The following is a 13,307-nucleotide window of genomic DNA, read 5'->3' as shown; positions in this document are numbered from 1 at the left end:
GATGAAAGTGATGAAGGGACATTCATAAAGAACACCTGTTTCATGGTCAAGATTCGAAACCCTGTGGTCTGTGCTCTACCACAGAGGTCGGCTTTATTGAATTTTGACACCTTCGCTTCCTTCCTTCCTCCCTCCCATACTCTCCCCCCTCTCTGCAACTGAATGACCATCTGAGAAATCAAACATAGGTCAATTATTTTAACTGTTGTTGTTAGCAGCAGTAGTAGTAGCAGCAGCAGAAGAAGTAGTAACGTAGTGGAGCTACACGCAAAAGAACCTGCGCAGACTCGCGACTCCTGTGCATCGTACTTCTGCGTGAAGGGGAGGGTTAGAGTGAAGCAGTCTTCTTTATGGCCTGAGTTGAGCAGATGAAGGGGAAGGGGCGAAAAAAATTTTGGCCGAAGGTTCTTTTGTTTGTGGTCACTCTGCAGTAGTGTTTAACTAAGATTGTGGTTACGGAATGAGGTACAAAACTGAACAGAGAGAGATAGTGTGCAACCAAATTTCGGATCACATCAAAACCTATAAGAATGCTGTGTGTTTTGGAAATATAGCCAGCCTCCGTCCTGAGTGGTAGAGTAAGATGCCAGGAGCCTTAGATTTGAAACCTGGATAAAGCATGGACCTTGAGAAGTAGCATAGAACAACAACAACAACAAAAATCAATCTATAGATGTTAGTATTACACTGTTTAAAGGATATACATATATTCAATGCAGTGATGAAAAAATGCTGCTTGCCAGAAACACATTATGAAAAGCGGAGAAAAAATCCACAACGCCTCAACTTGCGCCTTTATACACATAACAACAGTGTTAATGGTTTCATAACCCTTATATATATTAGTATATATACTAATTTAGCGTCAGCGCATCCCACTCGCTGTGCATGTGGCTCAACAAGTTACGATGAGAGAACGGAAGAGATGTTGATAAGATGAAATCAGCCGATCAGATGACGCTGGTGGAAAATGTTCTGTATCGATTATGTTCCAACAGGAAGTGCAAATATTTGTGTTCGAACGCCAGATAAGGTTCTGGAATTTATGGTAGAGAGGATCCTGGAGAAACAGACGACCGAAGATTGTGTAAGGCTTTTTTTTATATTTTCCTCCATTTCCAGGAAACCGAGTTGACAAGAAAGAGGTAATTACGATGAAGTACAGTAAACCCTCGTTAACACGAATCCCAAGGGATCGAAAATTCAAGAGTTCGTGTAAAAAAAATTCGTACTCAAATTGTAGTGTTGCAATACAGTTCTTTCTACACATTAACCATTTACAATACGTATTATGTATGTCTTCATAGAAAACACTAGTACAGTACTACAGTAATTAACTTTTTAAAAAAGTACTCACAGGTCATTTTCTGGTGAACAATTCCTTTATATTGCGCTTTCGCAAGATACGATAAGACCTCTTCATAAGAGCAATAATACCTTGATCGAAAGGCACTTGATGTTACTCGTACTGGCTACGTCTTAAAGAATAGAAAAACACATCTGAACACAACTGAATTTGTTGGTTAAATACGTATAAGCTCATTGTTGACGCGATGATCGCGATTGTCGAGCAATTGCACCCAAGTTTTAATATTGATGTTACTTGTACTGGCTATATTTTAAAGAATAGAAAAAACATATTTGAGCACATTGTTGGTCTGAATCTGTTGGTTACAATACTGTATAAGTTGATTGTTTACAAGAGGATAGAGATTCTTGAGCGATTTCTTACATACCTAGCAGAGGAACGACAGAGGAACAACAGAAAAAAAGTTATGAAAAACTTTAAAATAAGATCTAATGACGCAACGGACTAAAAAACAGTTCGTAATTCGTGGTAACCGAAATTCGCGTTAACCGATAAAACTTTCTATAAGATATAATACATCCCTGCCCGGACCAACATTTTGTTCATGTTAACCGAGTGTTCGTCTTAAGCGAGTTTGTGTTAACGAGAGTTTACTGTATATGTACAACGCTGACATTAGGTCAAAGGTCTGCAACAAGATGATAACTTAAAATTGTATATGCCAATATTCTATTACCAAATCAAAATAATTGACGACTCAGTGTTGTACTTTGTTAACGAACTAGACGTGTGAATGCAGAGTCAGAAGATGTAGTGAACTAAATGGGGTTGGTGAACCTCAGACTAATGTCAGATTCCCATTGCTGCACATACCGCCAACAAATTATTTATTTATTTATTTATTAATGCCTTGTTTTAAATGGTGGAGTTAAGACCGTACAAAGCCTTTTCTTCCACTCAACCATACATTTAAAATTATACATTATTATATTATACACAAAGTACACTAAGTCATTTCACATAGGTCCACACACACACATTATACTCATACACACAAGTCTTAAAGCCCTGAATATAACACACAAAATACAAAATATATAATACACAAAAAACTAAATATGGAATGAAAGAATGCAAAATTTAAAATTGTATTTAAGTAACTGTAAGGTATTTTAAGAATTCGTTCACTTGCACATGCTTGACAGGGGAAGATCTACCGACTACTCTGAAGAGAGTGGCGAACACGTCTGCTAAAGGAACCGACGGAGCTTACTGCTCTAGTGCTTTCTGGTAACTGATTCCATAGTCTTACAGCCTATACGGAGAAAGAGTTGGAGAAGAAATATGAACTGTGGACGGGGATAGAGAGAACTGAGGAGCTGCGTGATCTGGTGTCGCGATCGTGAAATTCGTGAAGAAATTGGAAGCGAGAGAGGAGATAGGAAGGTGACTTGAGGTTGAGAACTTTGTAAAGTAAAATCAGAGTGTGCAGCGTTCGTCTTTCTTGCATACGTAGCCACCCCAATTTGAGAAAATAAGGTGATAGGTGGTCCCAATATTTTAAATTAAAAATGTATCGTACGCAGGCATTTTGAACACTCTGCAGACGTCTAGCTGACTCACCTGTTAAGCCGGAATACGCTACGTCACAATAATCTAAATTGCATAAAACTAGGGACTGACATAGTTTGGCCTTGATAGAGGTGGGGAGGAACTTGCCCATGCGTCTTATAGAATACAGAGATGCGAAAGCTTTTCTACACGCCGAACTTGTGTGATGTGACCATGATAACATTAGTCATGTAATGAAACGAACACGTGCTGTAACAGGTCAAGTGATTAAATTTGTTATTAAACTTTGCTTTTCTACAACTTTTGGTTAATCGCTACGACGAGGATGAGTGATGATTAGATAAAATCGCTGAAGGGGCACTCAAAAACAAGAGGCGCAGCTGGTAACGCAACGTGCTGAAGGGAGTTTGTTAAGCAGGTTGCATGACATTTTAGGAGCGATCTCTTGCGAACGGGTCTGTTTCAGGTCTAGCGCTGGTCTCAGGCTGCTACCTAGACACACAAAAATGCATCGTGGGAACTTCAACGTGTTTACCTCTCTCCCTCTCTCTCTCTCTCTCTCTCTCTCTCTCTCTCTCTCTCTCTCTCTCTCTAGCAAGTGGGTGGATTTACCTAATGTTCCAAAGAATAAAGAGAGACGTAGGCACGCTCATTCACACCGAAAAAAGACATCAGTGCCAAGAAATTGTGTCAAAATGATAATTTGGTTGCTTGATTTAGTTATTTTTACCCTCTTTTCTGATAATCTTTTTTAAATCGCGATGATGAGAAGGAATGGTGATAAAATGAAAGGACAATCATAAACACACATGGACACTACACAAGTTCCACAGAGTTCGTGTTGGCTGTGAGACCAGACGCCAGAGCTTCGTTAGCCTGCAACAATGCAGTCCACGGTGTACTAGCATAGGTGTGCGCAGACTAATTTATTTGGGGGTGCCTTAAGAGGAATTTCGATTGGCTATCTGGACAATGTTAGCCAAATTGATCCTTCATGTTCCTATCACACAAAAAAAACTATTAGTTATATGAACATGAACTTTTAACATTATAGTCTCCGACTATTTATTCTACTAGTTTTCCTGTCATTGTGAAGATATTTATATTACTTAAATAATGAAATTAAACAACTGAAAATCGACAAACTTTGACAAATGAAATACAATACGACGCTACATCTCTACATCTCATCCTTCTCATTACTAAATCTGTAGGATCAGTTCCAAGTTTTCTAATTAGTTCATAATATATAACCAGATTGTACAGTCATGGACATTCTTGGTTCTAATGACTCACTCCATTTGCCGTCAATGGAATCGTTACAACCCAAAGGTGTCCGTGAGTGTACCTGGCTACTTGATAGTTAATGACAAGTGTTATATTTTACACTATAATGACGTTACGAAGTACCACTGAGAGTGGCTAAAATTACCAATAAATACCAATTGTCAGATTGTATTATTATCCACTTGGAACTCAGTGGTCTTACTGTTTGCCGTTATTAAACCACTATTATTATCACTTTATAAATTTCACAGAGCTTCTCAATAAATGGGTTTGCATTTATTTTTCGTGTGTGTTACTTCAATCATTCTTGTTATGTATAAATATAAATAAACAAATAAGCTTTGTGAGTTGAAGAAGGTTTCATAAGCAATGGAGGCTGTGTTCGGGAGAGGGGTAAGTGCGTGTCGATTTGTGGACGAGCTCTGTGCAGTTTATAAAGTACAAAAGATCTTCGTTACTACGCAATTGCTTTTTGTTTTACTAAACACTATTATATTGTTTTGGAGATAGATAGACAGAGTGAGAGCGAGGCATCTCAAGTGAAATAAAATTCCTTGCTTTTTATGTGTACTACATTGAAGAGTCGTTGACATGAAGAGGCCACTCCTTACACCCCAGAGTGAAAATGAAAATAGAGAGATCTGGCAGTGTCCGAAAGGTGCAAGACTGTACTTGAAGCGAATATCCTCCTAGAATAGTCACGCAGTTCGGTCTTGAAGTCGTGGACTGGAAGTGAAAGTCTTTCGAATTGCACTTCGACTGCAGCGCCAAATACGATCGGTATATAAAATTGAGGACACGTTGTTCTTCCCGTATTTTAAACACTTGTTTTTCACCATAGAAATCACATAAAATTTTAAAATATTCTCATACATACATTTCCACACATTAGAACTTCAACCAACAACTTGCTGACTTTCCACCTACGTGATTTCAAACAAATGAACGAGTCCACAATCCAAATACTCAAGCCTGCAACGATGCATGCTCCGCACTGTGGTCTCGATTGCTCGTTTAATTGGTGCTTTGAAACTGCACTAGGTGACGTTACTTCCGACAAGACCATACTTCAAGTCTGCTCTTTGTACCTCTCGGACACAGCCAGTGAAAATTATTGGACGGATATTCAAGATTATATTCGTATATCACTTTTCTATCACATTTGGCTAATAGTGATTATGAGGATGACTGATGATTGATTAATGAAAGTTAACTAATACACAGGCTAGAATTTGTATTTGTATTTTTCTTATTTTACGTCACATTTGTGATATTTTGGCTATTCGCCAGGATGATGATAGAATGATGGCGTGACACTCACAAAGGGACAAATATGCTCATTCTAAAACACGAACCTTCAACCTTCGGTAGTGGTATCGTAATTCGACCACTGAATTCACTTTAAAACGTCCCAAGTATGGTATATTACAAGGCTTTGGCAAATATGAATTATAATGCGTAAAAAGATCAATACCTGTAATTCCTTTATTAAAACCAAAGTAGCTGATTTTCTAAATACTCTCTCTGGGTGACAATACACTTGATCCAACGCTCTGGAAGATTGTGGTTGCCGCTGAGGAAAATGTTATTTGGTTGGAGGCGTTATCTATTCCCTTACATGTTATCCTTTTCGTTTTCACAAACGTTTAGTAGCTCAGATAGATGCTCCTTAAGGTGACTGAAGAGGTAGTCAGACGGTAAAAGATCCAGATCCAGACTATATGGCAGATGTGGAACAAAGTTTCATTTAAGTTTCTGGATTGTAGCCATGGTTCGAGCAGCCATATGTGGACGGGCGTTATCCTGCAGAAATGACACCGTCCTTTATGCCCTTTTTCTCTTGTTCTTGACGGCGTTCTTCACTGGACCTTCGAGAAACCTTGCGTAATATTCTGCATTGATTGTACGACGCACGGTGAGTATTCCTTGGGAGTCCAAGAAGAATTTGGGTGTTAAGGGCATCTTGGGCCGGCATGCATGCAGTTCATTTTCCACCATTTCCCGATACTTCTTAAAGGCACTGGACAACTTATACTCAACAACATCTGACAGCATATGCTCACCTTGTTTCAATCTGGCACAAATATCAGACTGTTTACAGCCTACTTTGTTGATGAATTTGATTGCAATGTGCTGTCCCATGCTCGCGTGCACGTTTTCTTCACTCATCACTCTAACGACTACCTCAATGTACATCGATAACCGAGAAGTGGTGAACAGTGTTGCCAACATCCCAATACCACACTTGTTCCCACACCAGATTGCAGTGTAGCACTAGTTACAAATGATAAATAATATTTGCCCGAGCCTTGTATATCTAACCCTCATTTCTACATATTCTCACCTTTCCTCTGTATTTTAACATAATTACCCTTCGAACGACAGATATACAAAAAAATATATAGAACGTCTCAATGGGTGTTCAAAATGCCTTCATCCTACCTGTTCAGCGTAAGTATATTATTATTTCGGACCCTCTGAGTAAGAAAATCGAATCGAGCTCCTCATGGAAGGAAGAAATTCCAGCTTCTCAGGAATGCGCGGAGGCGTTCCAGGCATCCGGTGCTGGACAAATTACCGAAAGCTTGGAGAGCATCTTCTAAATCCTTGAAGGGAAGCAATTAAACCGACGTCGCGTAATCGAGTACAATAATGGACGATTTGCTTCGCCGAACACGAAACTGAGACATTCAAATGAAACGTGGAGGTTAAGTTAGACAACGCTAATCGCGAACTTTCTTCAATTTTATTTCAATGCACACGGAAATGCTTTCCTATCTATGTAAGTTAAACATTCATCTGGGTAGAACCTATATTTCGCTAACGTTGCAGATGCGCAACACACAGAAAAATATTTTTTAAATCATTATTAGAGTGGTACCTTTTTCTGAATTCTGTTTCATTAGCATCAAAGAAATCTCGTTCTTGATTATTTTGCTTCAAACATCACCATATTTTTTTCGGTTGAAGTCATATTTTCGGTAATAATTTTACCTGGCAGCACTACCACATTTGAAAATATGTGTTCGTCACATATACATCTAGAAACTACGTTGCAAGATATTCACCCCTGCTTTCAATTTTTGGAGTTATTATGATATATTTAGAAGCATGCAATGATGTATGCAACGTCAGCGAAAAAGGCTATAGAAAAATTACTTCTATCTGAGAATCTGCCCTACCATATTCATTTTGCATTTCTGATACAGATACACAAATACTATGTCATCACACTCGACCTCCATGGTGGAGTCATTAGCACAGCATGCTACGATGTCAAGGGTACCGGGTTCGAATCCTGGGCTGGGCATGTGTGTTCTTTCTGAGTGGGGTGAATGTCTCCCTTCACTATTAGCCAAAATTGGCAGAAACGTGATGTAATATAAACCAAACTAATCACTCGGTCGTTACAGATGTTTGCAAATATCAGATGTAGAAGCAAACATTATTGTTCTCCCTCCAGAGGCAGCAGAAGTTACAGATAAAGAAAAGCGCGATGACAACGAAATGATCGCGACTGATAATTTCCATCTTGACACAGTAGGGGGAATAGAAGTACGTACTGAATTTGTAACAGTGGATGATGATCAACAGTCAACTGGCAACAATCAACAGCCCATTGTTGAATAAGACACAATCAACTTCAAGAAATAAATTCCATTACTAACCTATTTACTGACTGCGGTGAGAGAACTACTGATACCTAGCTAGGTAGAATACGCAAGGGATATGTTAGACAATAAGGACCAATGTGTAAGCCTGTTTCTTGATTTGACAAAAGCTTTCGACTTAGTGCATCATAGTCAGCTACTAAAGAAGTTAAATGAGTATGGAATAAGAGGCAAAGCAAATGATTGGTTTCAATCCTATTTACAAAATCGTACCCAAGTCGTGGAGATTAAAACAGTTCTCTATGAAAAAAAGACCTAAATACTCAGGGACTCTCTTGTTATTCGTATAAAAACCTTCCAAACCACATAAAATCCATTAAAACCTGCAAATCTTTTAAGAAAGAAGTGTACAAATACTTATTGGAACACTGCTTTTACTCAGTTGATGAATATTTTTTTCTTCACAACTTTTGCAAATGCAGATCTTCTTAAAAATAAAATAGATATAGTAAATCATAAACCACATTATACTATACTGATATTGAGGCATCCCAATGTGTATCAGATTCTCCAAACATGTTCTGGTTACTGGTATAAGTTAACATTTACATTGCAGTGTTTCATTACATTATGTTGTACTCAATTTTATTCTATTACATTCCACAGTTACCATGTATTGTACTGGCAACGTATTATTGCTTATAATTTAACTATATTTCACTGTAACCATAAATTGTATTTCATTGCTTCATTATACTGCATTGTTTATCATATTGTAAACAAACTGACATGTCCGATATCACTGCATGAATATGCAAGTAAGTGATTCATGGATGAAATAAATTTTATCTTATCTTATGCCACAAATTGTAAGATTGCATCTGTTACTGGGCTACGAAGTTGAATGATTTCTTTGCCTCCTCTGCCAGGAGATGTTGGACACTTTTAGAAGATAATTGATAATTGAAAGAGGAAAAAGAATCGAACAAAATTGTAATATCACAGATCTTATAAGTATACAAAGAGTTTAAGAAATGCGTCTATACATAAACAAAACATGTCGTGATCCAAAAGCTATTCAAGACTCAATGCTTGTTTTTGTGTGTAGCAAAAATTCTGTAGAAAAAGTATATTCGAAATAAAATTTGTGCTCATAATGTATAATGTTACTCTTGTTGTAAGAATAAAAATTGCAATTAAGTGCCCCATATACGAGTATATATTAATACTCCTTTATATTGATAAAACTTCTCAAATAATACAATTGTATGTTTCAGTGAGGATAAAACCATTCGCGTTAGAGGTAAACAAATTTTCTCCCATTTTATTATTTTTATACCTCATTTAACTGACTTTGCACAGATGCAATGCCGAAAATTTGAAACAAAATTAAGTTGGTTTTGCATTATCAGTGCTTCTAACAGTAATCCAAAATGAAGCTGAAGCAATTTCATCAAGGTAAAAATTTGCTGCGAAAAATGGGTTTTAATCATGCAATGGAAATTTGAAACTATGTTTACTTAATCATGCAATTGAAATTTAAAACTATGTTTACTGAATCATGCAATGGAAATTTGAAACTATGTTTACTGAATCAAGTAATGGAAATTTGAAACTTATGTTTACTGAATCATGCAATGGAAATTTGAAACTATGTTTACTGAATCATGTAATGAAAATTTGAAACTATGTTTACTGAATCATGTAATAGAAATTTGAAACCATGTTTACTGAATCATGCAATGCAAATTTGATTATCATTCAAAAACATGATGTTAATATATATTTATTCTGCCTTTACGTCGCTTTTATACCTCTGTTAAATAACGACGATGAGGATAAAAAATGAACTAATGAAATAAATAATGGGAAAAATACAATAACACATCGCAATTGACCAACTATGTTGTACTTGTGGATACAAACGCTCCACTGTAATATGGAAGTTACAACCAGACTATTATAGAATATAATATTTGAAAACTTTCGGGACGTGCGTAAAAGTTGCCTAGACAAAGTTGTTCTTCCAATATAATACGCACGCAAAATCAATCGTGTGCCCAAGTCCCATTGTGGCAGTCAGACACCCTACGGACTGAATCACCACGGCTCATATAGACGAGTGTGTTACTCGTATGTACACAAACACACTCGCCCCTTTTCTCTCACACATAAATATACTATGAGAAAATTGTTTGTTTGTAAGTTCACTTTATGTACAGATAGTCTAATCGAGACAGGGCCTACAGTTTAAAGTGGAATCTAAACCACTATGTACCTCCACTAGGTATCGAACCCTGGACCTCTTGATTAAAAGGCAACGACGTAACCACTACGGACAGGCCCAGGAGGAATTGAATTTAGGTTCCTGTGGTGGGAACAAAATAATCTAAATGCTATGCTACAGAGGTAAGCTTGAACGTAATTAGAACTTTTTGATTAGGATAAAGGAAAAAGATATAGGAACTTCTAAAGAAGCGGAGAGCTGGTCTAAACCCTTCCAATGAATACCAATCTTAACTCCAAACCACTCGAGTTTCCTGCTTTCATTCTCTCATTGGAAAGTGCATAATCAGAAGGGGATGGGGCTTAATAGGACGTGGTCTCTTAGGGAATTCAATTTCCAAAAGAGAATAATGGAATTATGGACTCTCTCTCACACATTCTCTCTCTCTCTCTCTCTTTCGTGTTTCGTTTAAGAGGAGACTTCTTCTCTTTATTGCTTCAGACTTCATTGGAGCTAAATCTGCTCTTGCGGTAATGTTCTTTAAAATGAAGAGAAATTATAGTAGTTTCACTGCGGCAACTCGCAAATTCCAGCTAGTGCTGTAGTCTGAAGTTTCATAAGAATTGCGGGATAAGATCTTAATCGTCGCAGTGATTTTTTTTCTTCAGAAATTTCACAGCCTACTCCAAGGCCAATTTTCCCTTTTTTGCGAATAATAAATCTTAATGACTCAAATGCCACGCCATTTTTATTGTACTAAACATGACTTTAAAAATTTTAAGTATCCAAAAGGAGCATGTGCTTATCGGCGGATTCACTAGAATGAGCATTCATTTTTTTTAATACAACTTAATTAGCTGTTCCAACATATTCATTGTTGTTTTCATTCCAGTTCATTGGTTTGAACATTCAAGCTGAAAATAGTTAGACCTTTTTAAAACAAATTTGCCAAGAAACGGAAAGTGCTACGAACACAATACACGTGCTTTCCCTATTGGATACGTAAAATCAAAGTCAACTAGACCTGAGGTAGAGAAAATTTATTTTCGAAACCCCCAGCTCAGTGCGCGAGTCTAGCTAGCGAACCTACCAACGATGTAGAGAGTGAGCAAGAGGGTTAGTGATAGGTGACAAGTTGAGATGACGTCATCGTCTCACTTTTTGATTGGACGTTCCGGGATTTGATACTCGCTCCTAAGCTGCAAATTCATAACAGCCAGGGATGTTACAGAAATAATCTCACTCTACCAATCGATTGATTTTTTTGCTTACTCAGGACCCCAATCTTTTCAAAGATTCTTAGACAATTTGACTACATTATTTCTAGTGTATTGAATGTAACTATTCAGAATCGTACATCCTAGGACTGCTACATTTTCAAGATCTTTTCTTTTGTTTCAGGTTACGGTAATACGACACCCCACACAACTGCAGGGAAAGTGGTGGTCATCCTGTACGGTTTTTTTGGCTGTTCAGGAGGAATCCTGTTCTTCAACCTGTTCCTGGAACGAATCATCACATTCCTGGCGTACATGCTCCGTTCCATCCATTTGAGAAAGCTCAAGGGGAAAGTGCAGGAGGACGGGGTGACCCAAGGACCACAATACACCGCGAGGGACAGGCGCATATCCAGAGCCTCCCTGGACGACGTGTCCAGTTTGGACGACTGGAAACCCAGCGTGTACTGGGTGATGTTCTACCTTAGCATAGCTGCGATCATAGTAGCTTTAAGTGCCTCTGCGGTCTACTCCCCGTTCGAGAACTGGACTTTCCTGGAATCGCTCTACTTCTGCTTCGTGTCCTTCGCAACGATCGGCTTTGGGGATTACGTGTCCACGCAGGATGCAGCGTACGACTTGGTACACTTGTACAGGTTTGCGAATTTCGTGTTCCTCGTCCTCGGCTGCTGCTGCATCTACTCGCTCTTCAACGTCACGTCCATCGTCATCAAACAGATCCTCAACTGGCTGATCGCCAGGCTGGACTGCAGGTGCCAGCGGGCCGCGGGTGCCGCTGGGAGAATGTGGAGGAGACAGTCCCAGAGGCTGAAACGCAGGAGGAGCAGCGCCAAACCGAAAGATCTACGTCATCAAAGAAGGCCTCTGCGCACCGTGGCGAAGGCACCTGTGTGCGGAGTGGACGGTTCCGCAGGAGGAGGTCCAGACGTCGACGATTCGGAATCAGTCTACGACTCAGACGGTGAAAGAAGAATGTCCGGGGAGATGATCTCCATGAAGGACTTCCTCCAGGCTAACAAGGTGTCGCTGGCAGTGATGCAGAAGCAGCTCTACGAGACTGCTCAGATGCACAGGTGGGACGTGAGCTCGACTGCCGGAAGGCAAACGGCTAGCGGGTTCACTCCCGGTACGGTGGGACCCCTTGCCATTGTCAGTCAGAAATTAGGGGAGAACCCAATGTGAACCTCATGGAGACAACTCCAAACACTTGTGAAATTTAGGCCAGTGGTGCTTCTATCCGAAAATTCAGCAACAGAACCATGAAACACGTTACTTACTATTCTCTTTCGATTTTTAAATATAACACTGATTTGTTCTTAAGAAACCATCTACAATAACAAAGAAAAGTTCGCACGTAAAAATCAGGTAAGCAATATTTACTCCTTGTTACCGAAATTAAGTATACTCTGTCCCGGGAATATTTGGAGCGAGCGACGAACGAAAACAAGTCTCTGCGCAAGTAGTGGCTAGAGAGCGCTCGACCAATTAACGCGTGAGAGGAAGTGGGATTGTGTGAAAGGGAAAAAGAGACTGTAGCTAACAGCGGTTTGCAAGAGCGTGATGTGCTTCGCTCCGCCAAATAGCTTTCTGCCCGTCTCTGCCGTTATGCGCGACGTTGCTCGAGAAATTCCCAGCATAAAGTATAGTTTTCTGTGTCTACTAACATACCTATTACTGTATCTCTTCGATTATTGAAACCTAGTGCCATCAGCACAATGTAATCCAATTTGCAACGTCTGTCTTGTTTGCAATAATTTCATTTCTTACACTTTCTATCAAACCTTCATTCTCATCCTTACACTGAAAGTTTATTTTTTTTTGTAATGTTTACTTTCGTTAATAATGTATAGCCAAGGAAACTATTTTATTCTTCATTTTTGCGGCTCCATAATCGGATAAATATGTTCGATGCATCATGATGATTTAAGCAGTTTCATGAAACACTCACATTTTAGTTATGTCTAATATTGCATGTTGGATTATTATTTTTGAATCATTCTTAATGATGTTAATTTCAATAAAAAAAAGAAGTCCCTTTATTTCAATATTAGTCATACAGTACA

At 38.7% G+C, this 13,307-nt stretch overlaps 1 protein-coding gene across 1 annotated transcript in view; it reads left to right on the top strand.

Annotated features, from left to right (window-relative positions):
- The window catches only part of LOC145988408 (potassium channel subfamily K member 13-like), a 107,223-nt gene extending 94,797 nt beyond the window's left edge, over positions 1-12,426 (top strand). The window contains exon 2 of the mRNA XM_083123294.1: positions 11,408-12,426. Within this exon, the coding sequence (XP_082979420.1) occupies positions 11,408-12,426 (1,019 nt within the window). The remainder of the gene's footprint in view (positions 1-11,407) is intronic.
- Positions 12,427-13,307: the final 881 nt, after the last annotated feature.

The sequence above is a fragment of the Lepisma saccharinum genome, chromosome 1 (genome assembly GCF_977018435.1).
Source record: "Lepisma saccharinum chromosome 1, izLepSacc3.1, whole genome shotgun sequence".
In the NCBI taxonomy this organism is placed as follows: Eukaryota; Metazoa; Arthropoda; class Insecta; order Zygentoma; family Lepismatidae; genus Lepisma; species Lepisma saccharinum.
Note: the sequence above shows the minus strand (reverse complement) of the source record. Positions and strands in the feature narration are given on the sequence as shown.